The sequence below is a fragment of the Agelaius tricolor genome, unplaced genomic scaffold (assembly GCF_023055355.1).
Source record: "Agelaius tricolor isolate 1412-34295 unplaced genomic scaffold, bAgeTri1.0.p SCAF_23, whole genome shotgun sequence".
Taxonomy (NCBI): Eukaryota; Metazoa; Chordata; class Aves; order Passeriformes; family Icteridae; genus Agelaius; species Agelaius tricolor.
In genome coordinates, this window is record NW_027269283.1 from 13,538,997 (window position 1) to 13,557,799 (window position 18,803).

At 43.7% G+C, this 18,803-nt stretch overlaps 1 protein-coding gene across 4 annotated transcripts in view; it reads left to right on the forward strand.

Moving 5' to 3' along the window:
• The window catches only part of PREX1 (phosphatidylinositol-3,4,5-trisphosphate dependent Rac exchange factor 1), a 121,066-nt gene that overhangs the window by 34,636 nt on the left and 67,627 nt on the right, over positions 1-18,803 (forward strand). For 3 of the 4 annotated variants that reach the window (XM_071447050.1, XM_071447051.1, XM_071447052.1), the window contains exon 2: positions 15,900-15,971. In XM_071447050.1, the coding sequence (XP_071303151.1) occupies positions 15,900-15,971 (72 nt within the window). Of the gene's footprint in view, positions 1-14,702; positions 14,836-15,899; positions 15,972-18,803 lie in introns of those variants that run through there. The other variant, XM_071447053.1, reaches the window with a different exon arrangement.

Genomic DNA, 18,803 nt, shown 5'->3' on the forward strand with positions numbered 1-18,803 from the left:
ACTAAGCTGGACTCTCATGAGAGAAGCAAATTTAAAAATGTTTCTTTATACATCCTGTGAAATTCTTAGCCCAAACAAGCCTTGTGTTGGGAGGAAAGGGTTAAAACCAGAAGATTTGGCAAGGAGGAAATAATTTTGCTCAAAGTGACTTTACAGCTGAGAATGCTGAGTATCAGTGTGGGGAAGCTCCATTTATTGTGCCTAGTGTTGTTGATTATCTGCCTGCTTTGTGAAGAGAATTCCTGTGTAGAGATAACACACTCTCAGGGACATGCTTGAGCCTCCTGCTGGGAGAGAGAGACAGATCATAAAAACACAGCCTTGTGATAAACTCGCATGTGTGAAGTGCTTTAATTGGGGCAGGCAGGGCCTCCCTGCCCTGCCACTGAGCACTGGGATGAGCTGAGCAGAGTGGAGTCTGTGTCTCCTGGTGCCTCTGCCCCAGGGTGAGCTGAGCCTAACAGTATTGTTGGCAATGTAATGAGAGAAATCTACTCCTTGCATTTGGGGTGTGGTTTGCTGGTCACCTTGGTTACCTGTGTGTACTTTCTTGGACACTCGGGAGAGGGAAAGTGTAGTGTGGGCTAGAGGAGCTGAAGATGTATACACATTTGTGTAGTTTTTAATATAGAAAATCAAGCCTTGGTAAGAGCCACAGATCATTTCTATAAAACCAAAATCCTTTTTAACTAGCTGTAAGTTGCATTGGGCATCTGACATGCAAGTTGTGTCCTGCGGGGTGTTACTGACAGGGACTTCCCATATTAAATGTCTTTCTAAGAAAGAGGTAGGTGGTGAGTGCTTAGCATGAAATTTGGAGATCCAAATGCAAAGGCACCAAGACTAAGAGGAACAGATCCTTCCAGATCCTAAACCTAAGTTCATGTCTTGGAGTACTGTGAACCAAAAGATGCAGATCAGTCAAGCACATCTGCTGTCTTTCGAGAGACCTCCATGAGCTGTCACCATGGAGCCAGGATGGGTTGTGTTCCCTGTCCTTGTGAGTCCTGGCAAAAAACTGTCCCATTAGGAGAAAAAACACCTTTTGATATACAAGCATTTACTTTCCTTTTGCTACTAAACTAGAACAGAACATCCTATAACACGTTACAGACCTAAAAGTAAGGATCTTATAACTGGGTTTATCAAAGAGTGAAAAAAGAAGCAACGGAGTGCAGAAATCTTGGCAAGGTATGCCAAAATGTTCCTGGGCAGTGCTTATATTGTTACTGTCACTTATTTTGTCATGTCAGAGACAGTATTTAATTCTGTGTTAGGTCAAAATTAATCAGTTATTTCAGAGACAGAATTTAGGTATATTCTAAATTTTAAGCAAGGAACCTCTGCAGTCACTCCCCAAGGTGCAGGCTCATTAGCGCCCTAGTGCTATCTTATGCCAGGGCACCATGTGAAAACTTGTAAGGAAAATTTTGCCTTTTGTTCACACACCTCACTTCTTCACAGGTCTGCCTGTCTCCTTCCCCCATATTCTCTATTGTTCCTTCTGCTGTTTCTGGAAAAAGCTAAAGGAAAGAAGTTTGAATTCTGGGAAGGAAGTTGTCACTCGTGCTGTACCTCCTTTTACCCGACCCTTTTGGATAATTGTAAAATGTGTATATAGGTATCATGAAACTATTCTGGTGAGAACAGTGGGCTTCAGTATCTATAGCATGTCTTTGTTCATGACCAGCTGTACTAGCATTTCTTTTTACTTTATTTCCCAATTTCTGTTTCTTTCATAATTACCTGAAAAGACTTAGTTTTTGCCTATATTAATATGACCAATGTTCTGTTTGTTTTACAGAGGTGTTTGAAATATTCTAGTGTTTTACAGAGTTTGCTTGAACCATGCCATCTCTCCCTTACAAATTAGTGGTGATTTATTAAGCTTTTGTAGGAAAGATAACAAATCAAGGAGCACTCAAAGCAGATTTTCCTGAAATAACCCTGTGGTTATTTTGTTGCTTCAGCATTCAGACATGAAAAATTAAATACTTTGAAAATAAAAAATGTCAGCATCATCTATGATGGAAGAAAGGTCCAGCAGCTGATCTGAGCTGGTTTTCCCAACCAATCTGCACCATTTTGAACTGGGCACCCACCACCTGGGTGCTGACGGGAATGGCTCAGAGTTGAGCTAGTGAAGCTTGCTGCAGCCCCCGAACTGAAGGGCTCCAGCAGGCAGGCTGCCCTCCCCAGCCTTCCCATGGCCTCGGACGGCCTGCAGGGTCTGCGAGGCCGTGCTGCTGTTGCTGGTGCCAGGTCTGGTGTCCGGGCTTGTGGCAGGAGGGTGGTGTTGGCAGCTGTTTCTAATCTATGCATAGTCTAGAGCAAAGCTAAAAACGTACCTTTGGTATATACACTTGCTCTTTCTTTACAGAGGTGCAAATAGATGGAAAACCTTAAAAGGAATTACTGAAATTTTAATTTTAGAAGGGGCTTTGTGATCAAAACAGGAGTTTGAAGTATCATGACGTTTTTAAATGAAAACCAGATAAAATTTGACCTTCCTTCATCTGAAGCCAACTGCATTACATTGCTAGGAAACATCTCTCCAATTCTCAACCTGTTTCTGCAACCTGCCCTTTTCTCAGTTCTGCCACACCTTTCTCCCCTGCCTTATAAAAGCAATTATTAAACCAGCTTGAGGACCTATCACCAGGACAGTCCTCTGGAAAGTGAACTATTTTCAATGTAGGTATCTCATATCTGCAGAGCTGCCGTTAGGATTACATATGACTTTGTTCACCACTCCATCCCATGCAAGAATTGTCCCTGCTGAAGAAAGGGCATCAAGCATGCTGCCTGCATGCCAGTGCACTGGCTGGTGAGTTTAGAAAACCATTCATTCATGCTGCCGTCTTCTCCCCTGCAATACTTTCCCTTCGGCTGCCTTTTCATTAGAGACTGACTAGTAGCACCTACAATCTAGCAAAGAAATTCACACACGGAGTTCCCTTTAGAGCAAATTCTCCTGCCATTCATCTTATCTTCCAGTGCAGCAGCTCCCAATCCATGTCCATTCCAGTCACCTCTGACACAGCTGGCACTACTTCCCCCAAGGATCCATCTCTATCAGTCCAAAAATCAAACCTCAAAATATGCTGCCAAGCTCAGGTGCACGCTGGGCCAAAGCAAATAGCTGTTTTAAACCTCATCTACCACATTTACACGCTGCATTGAATGTAGCCTTTGCAAGAGTACCAATCACATCTGTGAACTCAGCTGATTGCCAGTTACTGAGTGCTCACACCGAGCAGGGCTTTTATTTGTCATAAAATATTTAGAGTGGAAAAATACCACAGAATTTAATAAAAGAAACACTCTCAGACTGCCAGTGTCTTGTGGTGCATCTATGCAGATGCTTGGAATTCCCTACATCAAGCTGGAATTTAAAGTTCCGCCAATTAAATAAATGCCTGTTTCAACTCTGTTTTTTATTAAAACAGTAACCAATTTTACTTCTACAAAATAAAGTGTGAAGTCCTGGATTATAAATAGGCTCCACTTGTGGGTCTCTTTTCACAGCTACTCTGCCTAAATAGCTGACTGTTCAGAGAAAAAAACACACCTAATTTGCATACCTAAGCACAACTGCATTAGCCAACTTAAAAGACAAAACACACACAAAAAGTTGAATTTAGACATCAGATATGTTAAATAACTGTTGGTCATTCCCATAGAAAACGCAATAGATCTAAAAGCTTTTAAGAATAAGTGTTTAGAAGCTTATAGAGGCAACATCCGTTCTAGTGACTGTTTCAGTCTTTGCACAGTAAAGGTACCAGGAAATTCTGGATACTCCATCAACTTCCACATCAATACAGGATCCTTTATCAAATCCCTTTTTATTTGAGCCATGTACCAAATTAAGGAACTGCGTTTAAATGCACTACAGATGGTGGACAAAGCAAAAACAGGAAGAAAACTGGAACTGCAATCCTTCTTTCTTTGCTATCAGCCTAAGCAGCGTCTTGCTCTCTGTACTCTGGGAATCCCTTCTCTGAACTGGGAAGAGCCGGACCTTCCTTTTTTTAATCTACTGACCCTCAAAGCTGTCCTGTGGTTTTCTGGGGAGGAAAGCTTAGAATACTCTCTGCTAGTCTTATAGCAGGAAGCAGAAGAGAAGCTAAGCAAGAAATGACAAAAAAAAATCTCTGGGACACTTAACTGAACTTTGAAAAATCAACACAAAGCTCTGACACCAACATCCCTGACAACACAAAAGCAGCCATGCCAAAGCACAGGGCTCTAGACTATGCATAGATTAGAAACAGCTGCCAACACCGCCCTCCTGCCACAAGCCCGGACACCAGACCTGGCACCAGCAACAGCAGCACGGCCTCGCAGACCCTGCAGGCCGTCCGAGGCCATGGGAAGGCTGGGGAGGGCAGCCTGCCTGCTGGAGCCCTTCAGTTCGGGGGCTGCAGCAAGCTTCACTAGCTCAACTTCCCCTTTATGTTTAAAATATAATGGTCTCATTCTTCACTCTGTTTCACAGGAAGCTGGAGTTTAAGACTGTGTGTGATATGATTGTGTTCTGCAAGAACATGTGTGCAGAGAAGGAATGCCACCATGAGAGAGAGGTTTTCTTCAGTCTGTCACAAGAAAACGAATGTATTTGAAAGGGAACTATGAAACCCAGCACTGATTATCTTGAGGCGGTGGGATAGGCAGTGGTTTTAGACTCATCTAGCTCTTAGACCTGACAAAATGGCATATTTTCCATTTGTCCGAGAGGAAATGTGACTGCTAACCATTGAGTATTGGGTGCAGTGAAGAGTTTAGGTCTGTCTGAGCACCCCAAACCGGTGTGGTTTTGAGTAGCCTAACTGTTCTAGGTATGTAAAGCTGGGCAGGAACTCTGACCCAGTAAGTTGAGTAAGCTTTCTGAGGATGTTTCTGAGGTGCCCTGTGGTCAGAGGTTGGCTCTAGACCACTGCAGTGGCCTTTAGGTCTGTAATGCTGTTTCTGAAAGAGAAGAAAAAAAAAAGGGGCCATGAATAACATTGCTTTCAGGGAGATTTCTGATTTTGTTAAAATGTTGGCATTTTATTTCATAATTAATTAAGGATTTTCTCCTGCCTTTTTTTTCCCAAACAGTGTGCTTTCCACTGTGTTGCAGTATAGGCAATCTGGTGGGAAAACTCTGAGCCATTCCCGTGAGCACCCAGGTGGGGGGTGCCCAGTTCAAAATGGTGCAGATTGGTTGGGAAAACCAGCTCAGATCAGCTGCTGGACCTTCAGCCAAACCGTCTGTTCCTGCTCTGGGGTAGTAATGAAAGTGTACTTGTGAGGTTCATTTGTCTAATTCTTTTTTAAACCAACATGTGAAAGCTGCTCGTCGGTTTTTTTTTTTTTCCCTGTCTTTTTTTGTGTGTAAATAATTGCAAATACATCAAGGCAGATTTTGCATGTGCAGCTGTGCGTGCAACCTGTCTGTGTGTGCAAGGGCAGTCACCGGGTGAGGGCGAAGCACATGCTAAGAAACTGGAAACTCAAAAGCCGAGTTCCTTTCTTTCCTGTGGTAGGAAGTGTAAATGCACTGTGTTGGAGGTTAAGATTGCTCCTTTCGTTTTCTTTCTCTCAGGGAATTTTCTCCCATCTGTTGCTGAGAGACAATAACAATCGGTACTTACGAGAGACAGTAGCAGTGGCCGAGGTTCAGGGCAGGGATGGGACTGGCTGCTCTCTTAGCTGAGGGGTTTCTCCTGGTGAGAGAGGTACCGGAGGTTGGGGCTGGGGCAGCTCTGGCTCTCCGCTCTCGGCACGGAGAGGAGCCGGGGCCGCTGAGCCGGCGCCGCTGAGGCAGGGCCGCTGAAGCAGGGCCGCTGAGCCGGGTCCGCTGAGGCAGGGCCACTGAGGCAGGGCCGGTGAGGCCGGGCCCGCTGAGGCAGGGCCCGCTGAGGCAGGGCCCGCTGAGGTAGGGCCGCTGAGCCGGGCCCGCTGAGGCAGGGCCGCTGAGGCAGGGCCGCTGAGGTAGGGCCCGCTGAGCCGGACCCGCTGAGGCAGGGCCCGCTGAGGCAGGGCCCGCTGAGGCAGGGCCGCTGAGGCAGGGCCGCTGAGCCGGGCCCGCTGAGGCAGGGCCGCTGAGGCAGGGCCCGCTGAGGCAGGGCCGCTGAGGCAGGGCCCGCTGAAGCAGGGCCGCTGAGGCAGGGCCCGCTGAGGCAGGGCCCGCTGAGGCAGGGCCCGCTGAGGCAGGGCCGCTGAGGCAGGGCCCGCTGAGGCAGGGCCCGCTGAGGCAGGGCCGCTGAGGCAGGGCCCGCTGAGGCAGGGCCGCTGAGGCAGGGCCGCTGAGCAGGCAGGCCTCGCTGCGAGGAGTTGGCCACCGCTGCGGGGCTTCGGCCCCTGCTGCCTGCTCCCACCGTGAGCGATGCTCTGCTCGTAGGAGCGCCTGTTGGACCTTATCGACACCTGCCTCACCGAACAGCTGCCCGGGGCTTCAGGGAAAACCCGGGACCCCTCTCTCGGCCGTGTTCGGGAGCTGGGCTGCTGCTGCCCAGCCCCGCCAGACAGACCTGGCCTGCAGAGGAAACCTCTGGAAGCAATCTCAATATTAAGATCCAAAGTCTGATGCTAAAATAGCTTATGAGAGACAATCTTAAGTACGTATCATCAGGGCATATACAGTGTTCCTAGGAAATGAGATCCTGGGATTTTGTTACACGTTTGCAATGTAGATGAAGTTTGTGGGTCACCCGAGAAATGCTATGTGGGCTTTAGATTCACAGGTAATTTAGGGCAAGTGATGACAGTGAACTGATGGCAGCTGAACTGGTCTCCTTCAGTTAGGTGAGGTCCTAGGCTGTGTTGCAACTAAAGAAGAGCATTCCATGGGCTTCAGGGAACTAGATTTAATTTTAAAGTTTTCCTCTGTGTTGTCTATTTAATGTTTAGTGTATTAAGTGTATTTCCATCACTGGAAAGAGAGTAGAAGAGGAAGAGAATCGTCTTTCTGATAGCAAAGTTCTTCAGCTTAGATTGTTATCTTGAAATACTATTTCAAGAAATTCTAATTTTTGCTGCAGTTTCATTCATCATCTTGATTTTACTTTTTCTGGATACACTTGTTTCTAGTCTCTCTGATGCTTTTACCTCCCTCCTGAAAAAAGAGTAGCTGTGTAGAGCCTGAAACCTGATTAAACATCCCCTGGTGCTGATAGGATCTTAGTAGCTGGAGTCTCTAACGTAGACCAGGTTGCAATCTGCAGGCATCTCTTCACTATGAACATAGTGAATGTAAGTAATACGAGTTGAATCCTGAAAAATGCATGTGTTGTTTACTGGGCCTTTACTTCTGAAACAAACTTTTGTTAAAGTACCATAAAGACTGAGTAGACACAGACTTGTCCGAATTTATTTCTCTACATAAAAGTGGAATGAAGCAAACCATACTGTTCAACCAAATTTTATCCTGAAAGCATTTTGAAGAGTGCCATGGTACAGTAAAATGATTAAAATAATCTCATGATTGTAGAACAGGGAAAATGACATGAAGAGGCCAGTAAGGGAGAATATTCCAAAGGATTGAGAGAATTATGCATGTAGCTTTCTTAAGTTTCTTTTGAAAATCCAAACAAATACATTTTCTATTGATATTTGAATGGGCTAGAATCTTTGAGGGATAGATATTCACAAAAGGGCATGCTTAAGCAAAGAGGAGGAGGTTTTTAAAGTCTACAATAATGAGATTATTCAAAGTGTTATAGAGATAACGATGTACAGGAGGGAGGGCATGAAGAGGTGTCAAGAGAAGTCAGAGTACGGGAGATATGCAGAAATTAATAGCAATGAGTCCTGAAGGATTTCGGAGGTGAGAATATAGCTTTTGGGGCCCTGAAGTGAATTGGGATCTTCTGACCTGTCCGAGAATGCAAATATTAGCGACTGGGGGAGGAGGGACTAGCAGAGGTCAGGGCAATGATAGAGAAGAGACAATGGCCCTTCTGCAGCACCAGCCTGTCTTTCACTTCACAAAAGGTTTTTGTAATTTAAATTAAAACTGCTCCTCCTTAAGAAAGGGATCTCTCTTTGGAGTGAGAAGCACTGCAACGTATTTCTCTAAGACTTCCCTTCAGTTCCACCTCCCTCGATCAGTCAAAGCATGAATTTGGTTTGACTGGCTTTTTTTGTTGCAGAATTCCAGTGTTAACAGCAGTATGCTGGAAGTGAAGGTAATGGTCCGGGATCTTTTTAGAGCGTTCTTTGTATAAGACTTTTTCTGGGAAGTGCTGCTAGATCAGCTCACTTGTGATTAGTCTCGGAATACCACCGTGCTGAGAATGTCCGTGCATGTGAATTTTGCATGTGTCAACTTGCAGTGCCCCCATGTCCCTAAGTGTCCATGAGTGACTGAGACAGTCCTGGTTCACTTCTAGAGACGACTCAGTAACCCTCACTGCCCTGGAATTTGTATTTGCCCATGCAGTGACAGGGGTACAGCAGAGGACACTGGTCTGAGCTAAATTTGTTACCCAGAAAGAGAAAGCCTTTCTAGATGGAAATTCTGCCCCTCTTCTTAAGCATCCTCCTACAGCAGTGACTCATCCTCTAAGCTGCCTGCCCATTGCTCTGTTGTAGTGGGAACCTGGATCACTAACTCAGGGAGGGCTTCAGCTTTCAGGGGGTGCGAATAGATGAGGTGAATCCTCACTTAAGCTCCAGAGATTTGTTGACAGAAGCCATTTTGTGCTGGACCTCTGTCAAGAAATTCAAAGTGAGGAGAAAGCAGTTGCAATGTCTGAGTCCTTAAAGCACAGCTGAAAGTCCCAGTGCTGTGCAATGCCAGTATTTTGTGATTGATTTAATGTTACAGGCAGTGTAAGAACGACAAGATAGATGTAAGATAAATCAGATAAAGTGTGGTCCTAACTGCAGGAATCTTAAAATTCAGGATTGGCTAAGGACAAATCAGAGTTTCAGTATTATCTCAGGCATGTACTTCATATTAGCAGTAGCTGTTTCTCTCATCTAGTATTTAAAGAAATAATCAAGTTTATTTATTCAAACATTTTATTCATACATGCACTTATTAATTAATTTTAAATAGCAGAATTTCTGACTGCTCCTTTATATTTCATGTAGTATTTATCAGCATTCACCATATGTCAGACTAAGAAGTGGGGAAGAAGTTTCAAATTGCCATGATCAATGCTTAGTTAATATTTATTGAATTGCCAGCATGAGTGGTGGTTTTGTAATACGGGTACATGTATCTATACAATTACAAAAAATACCCATCAAGAGTATGCTTCAGGTCAAAGGATCTTACGCTTGTGACATATCTGGATCTTGCAACTGAAGCTGCATTTCTTTTCTGAGGCTCTTTCCAGTTTCACCTGAAATGGAATCTGCTTATTTTGCAAATGTTCATGCAGTCTGCTGTGGGAAGAGATGGTGCCTCCTGTAACTCCTGTGCTTTTGTGTGTGTGAAATCATTGTGCAGCTTCTACACCTCAGACTGCCTGAGCTGTTTGCAGAGAGTGTTTGATACTCCATGTTGTGTGTGACTTTTTTCTTTTTTCTTTTTATTAATCACCTTGGTTAGCTAATAATTTAGTTCCTCTTCAGAGGATTGATAAAAAAAAAAGTACCAATAAGCTTTGAGGCTTTAAAGCCAGTTTGATACGCAGGAAGCCTGAAATTAGGGCAATAAAAGATATTTCTGGTGCTATTTCCTCTTACTAAACACCTCTGTCTATCAGGCAAGTCCCTGTTCAGGTGTTTGCTGATGAATTAATTTGCCTGTAGAGCTCAGCTACAGGCACAATGTTTTTGCAGAGTTGCTCTCTCTCACAGCTGTGGCTCTATTGTTTAGGAGAATTTTAGTATAATGAACTCATCTGATGCTTAAGTTCTTCCTTCTTCTCCAGACACTGATAATTTAAAATGTGCTTTTATAGAAATATTAATATAGCAGCCAGTAATTGAGCAGTGAGGGAATACTGGGTTTCCAGTAAGAGCTATAGTAATAGGCTCTTTAAAAGTAGTACTGTTGCTTCAGTATTGCTCCATTTTACATGTGTAATGCTAGTAATATCAAAGGAGTTGCTTCTGATTTCCAATATTCTAACTTAATTTCATAACTGAAAAACCTGACTCAGGCCCAGTATTCTACATTCTATACTGGCGTTTGCCCAGGACAGCAAGAGATGTTGGAAAAGCAGTCATCTCTATTTGCCCAGGAATTACTTCATCTGTCTTTAAAATGCAGCAGACTCCAGGATGGACAGCAGTCGGCCTTGGTTAACCTGCACAGCACTGAGGCCATGGCAGGAGCAGCAGATCTGAAGCAGGTTCACCCCAGCTGAGGTGTCTGCATTCCGAGCTGGGTGGTGAGCCAAGGCTGTGAGCCCAGCAACACCCTGGAAGGGAAATGCTGAAAGGTTTTAATAGCCCTGTGCAGTCATTGTTATGTTACTTGGAGATTATTTATTGCATTGTCTTTCAGACCTCAGGTGAGAACTGCATTTAACATGTGGGATGGGGATGCAGGATTTTTGTTTCCTGTCATTTGTGTAGAGCTTTAGCTTATGAACTACTTATCTGATAGAAAGCAAAAGAACATGATCAAAATGACAAGGTTCAAAGCTAACAAGTGAGTAATATGAACAAGGATGCATTTGCTCTTAAAACTTGAACTTCAGCAAACACTCAATTTGTCAGACTATTTCAGTAAAGCTGAAAGGTTCCCACAGGACCTTTGAGCTGCTTTGCTAAAGAAATAGGGTTTTTTGGTACGGAGGCAAAGACTTCTAGTGGCCAAATTTAGTGGCAACACTAATTCAAGTAATGAAAAAAAGAGAAATTAAAATTATGCTTGCATGTTCTTGTTCATATATATGACCCCTGTGCTGTAGTTGCAAGGTAAAGATGCTAGTGATGGTCAAATGTTAGAATTTATTGTTCATGTCACCTCTTACTTTGTCACTGTGAACACATTTTCTTGGAAACAAGAGATCTGCACTTGCAAGAAGCTTTAAACAATTGATGGCACAAGTGCAAAGCAATTATTAATATTAACTCTGAAAATTCTAGGCTCATTTAGATCCCTGGACCCTTGCTCTGAATCAGTCCTGATCACTGATGAGTTTAATGAAATTGTCTCACTTTTCTCTTAAGTGCAATGTGACATTCCAGTCAGCTGTTCAGGAAACAGGTTTTACAGGATTGTGCTTTGAGTTGTTCTTCTCCAGCAACAGGGGGACCGGTGGCCTCACCCGCTCTCTGTTTCTGTTCTCCTTTTCGTTTCCCTCAGGGGCAGGCACACTTGGCCTCCCTTGCTGTTTAGTAAGAAGTCTCTTGCTATTTCTGAATGTTTGAGGAAGTGTCTGCCTTAAACATGAGTTTTGAGAAGGGGCATGAGCAAACTGTCACTGCCTCATCCCAAGTGTTTTGCTTCTGTTACTTCTGCTATGTAGAAGATGGAAAATACTAGTTTTCCCTGGTTAAGGCTACAAGCTGAGTTCAACCAGGCTCATATGAAAAGCATTTAAGAGTTATCTTTAATAGTTGCTTCATGTGTTTCATGTGACAACAACTAACAATTAGCTGATTGTTTCCTTAAAATATATTCTGTGCTTTTGTGGTTTAGAGGTGCTGCAAAGACACTCAAAACAATGAGATTTCATTGAAACAGTGGATTATGAGGACCGTGAATAGAAAAACAAAACACTTTCATACAAAAGGGGCCATTAAAAAGTACTTATTTAATGAAATGAACTTTTATACTGAAATTTCATTCTAGATTTGTAGTATGTTTCTATTAGTCTGTATTGGAAGGAACTTGTCCAACATGATGTGAAGCAGAAAGGAAACATTTCACTGCTCATTCTACTTTGTCATAGATTTGCTTGAATCCATCAAGGCTTTGTACTGTAAGATAAACTATAAATTGCGCTTATGCATGACATGAGGAACATCAGCTGTGGCCTGCTGAGTTTGGGAATTGCAGACCTCTGGGACAACAGCTTACAGTGCACAAATAAACATTATGTTACCACAGAATTTTAAGCCAAAACAAGTCTTCTCTGGACTGTTTTCCTAATACTGAGCACATCAATATGGAAGATGGGGCCTTTACAATCTTTGTCAGGAGTATGAAAATTGCTCAGCCCGGTTTCCCATTTTTTCCCTGCCTTGTGCCATGACCTGTTCTTGTTCTGGATCCATAGGCTCTTCCAGTGCTTCTGTCTTTCTCTGCTGCCCAAACAAACAGCTTGGGTGGCTCAGACCTGGCCCAGTGTGAGCACAGTGAAGCACTTGGAGTGGCAGGGGAGCAATGCAGTGTGGGGGGATAGGGAGGAAAGATGTCAGCCATCTTCTTATCTCTGCTTTTTGTGAAATTGTTATCCTTGTAAGTCCTGACCAGGATACAACAAGAAGATAGAAGGAAGCAGAGCCTACTTCTGTTGCCTATTCATCAGTTTCAGCTCTTCAACAGTCTCAGTGATCTGCAGTTGGTTGTTGTTTCAGTTATACCTGATAGTTTCGGAGAAGAGGAAACCAACAGCGTGCCACAGTAGAGATTTCTGCTCTTGATTGCACTGGAGGGGTGATTGTGATCATCTTGCAGTGTCCTAGGAATGATTTTCAGAGTCCCTAGGTCATACTTCCAAGATCTCCTAAGAAAGCTGACCCCCATGCTTCCACATCTCCTTGGAGGCTAGTTGCTGCACAGATTGAAGGTGTTGTGGATGGAAAGGGTTATACTGGGGGGTCCCTGAAAGCTCCTTGTGAAAAGTGCCAAGGAACAGACCCCTTGAATTTCTATATGAGTTGTGTAGAGTGTGAAGAGGTTGGAGCAGCCAGAGAGAATTTGTCTCAGTTACTTTAGTGACCAGACAAGCTTTCACCTTTTCAACTACTTCCTCTTCTGGAACAAAATATTTTGGAATGTAAATAACATAGAGGCATGAATTCATAGGATGAATTTTTTAAAATATTCATCCACCACCACCATCTCTCTTTTGGCATCACTTTTGTGATGTTCTGGTCCAAATAACTCTGATTTTCCAGCAAAATCAATAGGTCTCATGAAATATCATAGCACTCCCTTCCCCCAAAATAGTTGCACGCTACTTGTGTAATGGATCTTGGAGTCTGTGTCAGCAGGTGACGAGAGGGCTAGTGCTGGTACAGATGAGCTTAGACCCTAATAAAACAAGCAGCGCAAAAAAAATCACCGGAGAAGTTTGGGAAATGCTGACCTGAATGTCAGAATAACATCTCTGGGAAAGGGTTGCTTTTTCCAAGCAGGAAGTGGTTTGGAAGAAAGTGGTGTTGCCATGTGAACGGGACATGCACGATTATCTCCGTGAGCTGCTGTTTAATAGCTTGTGGTTTTCATACTTTTTATTTGAATGACTGTGTTGCAAAAGATTCTTCTTGCACCTCAGTAGGTACTGAAAAATGGGGAACAAACTTGTTCTGCATCACTAAGTTTTGTTAATTTGAGGGGAATTGCATTTCAGAAAGTAGACTATTAAATTTGTAAGACCAAAATATTTTGTAACTGTCTTGTTTTATTGTTACTGGATAGACTGCTGTCCATGCGCATGAAGGCAAATCAGAGGCTGTAGGAGATTTGAAAGACTATCTACAAAGTCGACTGTTTCCCTTCTAGGTCTTTCATCCTTCTTCCTCTGTCTGCTTCTATGCCTTTTTTAGTTTTCATTTGATTTTCCTATCTTCTTTTCTCCCTTTCTTGTGCTCACATCATGTGGTCTTTTCAGATAAGCAGCACAGAAAAACTGTTTTTTAGATTAACAGTCTCCACTTTTTTATTGAGTGGCCTGTAACAGCTAATGTGATTTGCACTTCCTGTATACAGCTCTCTATTATTAGACCCTTCATACTAGGACTGATGTGCAGGTAATTATTAGTCACCAGTGGAGCTGCTAATTATGTAGATTAATTGATCATTTCAGTTGGGTTTGTTGTCTCCAAACATGTTTGTGATTAAAGCAAGGAAAATCACTGCCTGGCTTACTGTTAGCGAATGAGTGTGTAGAATGATGTGCCACCTTGTATGACTCAGATGCCTGTTACTAATGCTCAGCTCTCACACCAGAGCTGAAGTGGGAGTGCAGCAGCTATTCCTCCTGTCATCAGGAATAATGCTGAACACTTCATCTCAGGCAGTTCCCTGACTGCTGCTGCGTGCTACACTTCCTGACCGGATTATTGGCAGGGCGGACTGGCTGGTCCTTACAAAATAACCCTTCTGTCACTAGCACATGTGTCCTGTTCCTTTGATGCAGGAATCTATTCTTCAAACTTCTTAGTCCCCACAAACTCCTCCGAGTTCTCCGTATCTAGCTGGAATCTAGCCGAGATCTTTCTATTTAGCAGTACTAGAGGAGCAATGTGGTTATGGTCCCTGAAATTTGTTCAAAAGTGGGTTGAAAATCCAGGGCTATAAACAAATGTAGGTCTCTGTGCCTCATTAATTAATGTCTTTTTTACTGGTATCTGCCCTGTAAAGTGTGAATGGCTGATGAATGACAGAGAGCAATGCCTTAGCTGAAACAGAGACGTGCCCCTTTTAGAGCTGAAAGTCAGAGGAACATGTTCACTGTGTGCCAAGCAAAACACCAGAGATGAAGGCATTCCATAAGCTGTAAGTTTGGTTCAGTGGCATTGCTTCTTAACAGGTTGTAAGCTGCTGCTGATCCCAGCAGGCAAAAGGGAAAAAGCAAAAGAGGACTGTGCACCAGTTGACATGGACCTTGCTCAGGAATAGTTCAGCTTTTAAAGGCTTTTTGTTATCAAGCTGTAACAAAGCTGCTTTGTGCCCTAAACGAAGACATGACCAACTTCCCCTCACTCTCTCAGGTGGGTAAGAGAAGTTCTTTCATCCTTGTTCACTGCATTCCCCAGGGCTCACTCCTTTGTACGGGAGGCAAGTTAGAAATCACTGAGAGGACCAGAGAGAAAAGCTCTCTTCCCTTCTTTGCAGATGTTACATAGTTTATTGCAGCAGATGCTGTCCTCCCTGGTTGCCCTTCAGTCTCTCCTGGAGGTATTTCCGTCTCTGCTGATGCCTGTGGATAGGAAAATCCCCTGCTCTCAGTTCAGAAGTGCCTTTTAGCCAGTAGTTGCTAAACCAGTGGAGTCTTGAGATGGAAATCTCATGAAGTGTTCTTTTCTAAACCCTTTCCACTGAATCAAATAGGTTTGTGGGTGTGTTCAGTGCAAATGCAAGTAGGTCCTCCCAACTTCCAGCAGCCGGAGTTATGCTTTTCAGGCTGATATTCAGATCACTGTCCATTTGTATCTGGCAGCTGTTTATTGATTTGGCTGTTAAAGCCAGAGTTGTGCAGAGCTGAGAGAAGGGGAAATCCGACCTAAGTGAAAAGTTCTAGCTTTGCTTCATCTTTTTTTAACCCACTGAAATAAAGTGAACAGGACAGTGTATCACAGACACTGTCTGGTGATTTCCATTTCCCTTCCCCGCATACTGGTCTGTTGAACTTGTCCCCAGCCCCAGCTCATGGCTCTAGCAGTGTGACTGTCCCTTCCTTGTTCCTGCAGTCCCTTGCTGACACACACCTCTGCCCCGGGGTGGAACAGCTGCATCCTGGAGCCACGGGAATCCTTCAGAGGAGCCAGTGGACCCTGCTGTTGGCTACTGCTAGTAACAGATAATTAAAGCTAAAAGCTTCAAAAAAGAGAAGATATTTATTGTCAAGCAAAGCCCAACAGCTTGTAGGAAATGTCTTGGGTAGTGCCTGTGTGCAGCCTGGGGTATCTGTGGTGGGGAGTTCCTAAATGTTTACATTCTTTCAGTCTTAAAGGTAATCAGCCAAACTGTGTTGATGGGAACCTAGAGGAAACAAAAGAGTGAAATCAAACTATTATCAAACAATTTGAACATAAATCTTCTTTTATCTCTGCAGGCATTTCTTCACCGGATCCGACAGAATGCAGTGGACAAAGCTGAGAAGTACATAACAGAGGAGAATGTTAAGGTATTTCTTCTGTCTTCCTTGTTTTCTTGGTAGGTGAAGTGATTTGCAATGAAAGGCTAGATTCAGGGATATGAATATCAGATATCCTCTTGTCATATTGATGTTTATTATTAAGCTGATTCCCTAAGGAAAGGAGCTCATGTTGACAGTTTATCTGTCAATCTGTTTGCCCATTCTTATAGCTGTCATCTTCCAGTAATTTTTCATCTCACCAGCTAATTTTAGTAAAATTTGACAACAGTGTAGTGTTGTCAGAAATACTAACTTTTGGCAAGATTTGTGAAATGCTGAGTAGAGTACTGAGGGGCCATTTCAATGTTTTTGAGAGGAATGGCAGGGAATCCATGGCCCTTGTCTGTTTTGTTTGACAGTATTCAGGTAGCCAATTTGCATCTGCTGTTTTCTACTAACAGAAATTTGATAGGGCTTATGAGAAGGAGGCAAGAATTTTCCTTTGTGTTTTTGTGGAAAGGAATTTGGGTTTTTGTGGGAGGTCTACATATTGTGAGACCCTTGCACAAGGAGGTTCCTGAATGAATTTTGCCCTGGCAATAGTTAAGGGACATAGAGAACTGTGAGGTACAGGCTTCTCTAGTGCCTGTGGTCACAGGGGTGCATGTTGTTCATTAATGTCATAAATACACAAAACACTTTCCTGTAGTTATTTGGCTAAAAAACTCACCTTGTACACATATGCACATGAAACCAAATCCCTCTTCATACCCAAAGGCAAGTGAAAGCCAGTGGTGAGTGGGACAGGGCGCAGTTTGTTTGCCACTGGATGGTGCTTTGCTGCACTTGTGTTTGGTCCTGCAGCTCCTGAATCAGCCTGTGGGAGCAGGGCAGCCGCAGGAGGTGTGTCACGCCTGCAGTGCTGCTGCAGCTGCTGCGTTTCCCCTGGCTGGCTCCTCTGTTTCCTGCGCCAGGCTTCCTGCATGAACCGGGTCACCAGGGTTCCAGCCCCACCCTGGCTGTCAGTTCTTCAGGCCAGCAAGGTGTGGTATTGACTGGCTGGCATCAGAACGGGCTGGAACAAGACTGCTGGCAGCTTTGTGGAGCTCAGCCTCTTACTGTCTTCAAATCTGGAAATCCCCACTCTCCAAAAAGTCACTGTCCAGCACCTGGAGTAAGTTAGGGGTGACTGAAGAAAAAGTAGAAAAGTGATTAGTGACAGTAGACTTTGTGTACATAGAAGCGTGGAAAAACCAAGGTCTGCATGAAAATAAACTTACACAACTATTTGTTGATCTTGATAACAATTATTATTCTATCATTATTCATGTCATCAAAATGAGTATCAATTTTGACTTCCACATAATCAGATGTAGTGCCTACAAATCCTGTACAGTAGAATTTGTACTTGAAGTCGCTTCATACTCCTCTGGGGAAGTACCACTTTATTTTTGTGTCATTCTCGAAATGTCTGGGGGGATCTTTTTGAGGCCACTGTGAAACCTCATTTATTGCTGTTATTACAATACCCAGCTTTCAGTAAGAGAACTTCCCTTCAGTAATAAAAAGGCTTATGCCTATTTCAGGTGAAACAGAATTACAAGGCACAGTTTTCATGTGTCCATAGTTTCCAGAGTTAATATTGTCTCCTCTTTCCACCCCCCATCTCCTGCTATACCAAATAATTTGTCTTTCCTGCAGTTGAAAGATACTTGTTTTTTATTTCCCGCTCCTTTCTCCCACCTAGGTGGTAGGGCCAGGAAAAGCAAGGTGGTGTTGGGACTTCTGATAATCTGCCTGCTGATATTATGTGTCTTGAGTCACCAGAGAGCTGTGAGATGGCTGACAGTAGAAGAGACTATAAAAATGGTTTGGCAGCATCTTTACTCTCTTTCTTCATGTGCAGAAATGCCTAGATGAAAATGCAGGGCATTCAGGCAGTCACTCACCTCTGAGCAAAAGGAGAAGGTGATTTTTAAGATAAGCTGGGTTATTGCCTCCAGTATTATTTTGCAGTTCTCTCCTACAGCTGGTGCTAAGCACCAGAGATTTCAGTAATAGATTTCAGTAATCTTTAGCCACTGTAGCCCTCTCCAGAAAGGCCAGACTGAGTCCTGTGCTGGGCCCAGATTTTACAAGCGTGCCAGTGACTAACAGCTGCAGCAAGATCATAAAAATTGGTTTGAATTTATTCAGTGCCTCATGTGAGAATAACTCTCCTGATGTGTTACTATTATGCTATGCTCACAGCAGGCACTGCTGTCACTTCACTGATAGAGCAGTTTTGAGGGCAGTACAGCTTGAGGGTGTGCACAAGGCTGGTAACTGGATTTGGTAGAGGGGCATGTGCAGTCAAGGTCTGTCTGCTGCCTTGATTTTCAAGTGACTCTTACCTGCAAATTGTGCTGCAAGCAGAGCTTTACTGATCACCTCAGAATTCATTAGCTTGCACAGATTGCAAGCTGAAGACTGCTCCTGAAGGATGAAATCATCCCTGACAGATGTTTTCCTCTTACTTGTTAATCCACTTCTGGCACAGCAATGCAGGCAAGGGCTACTGCATCAGCACATCACTTTCAACCACGTGACAGAGCGCTTGCAGGCTCCACTGGAATTAGAACAGGAAGTTTTTAGGGAACAGTGAAAGGATCCTAGATCCCTGGCCTTTTTTGGGTTCAGAGCCAGCCAGTGCAAATTCAGTGTGTCGGAATCTTTCATCTTCTTGAGAGCTAGAAAGGAGCTCTGAGGCACAAGTGGGCAATAATGATGGTGCAAAGCACTTGATCTCAGAATTCCTGAAGGGAGAGAGAAGCAAAGACAAGGAAGATACAACAGGCTCTGCTCTGGACAGGCAGTCAGCTTGAAGGAGGAATTTGAGAT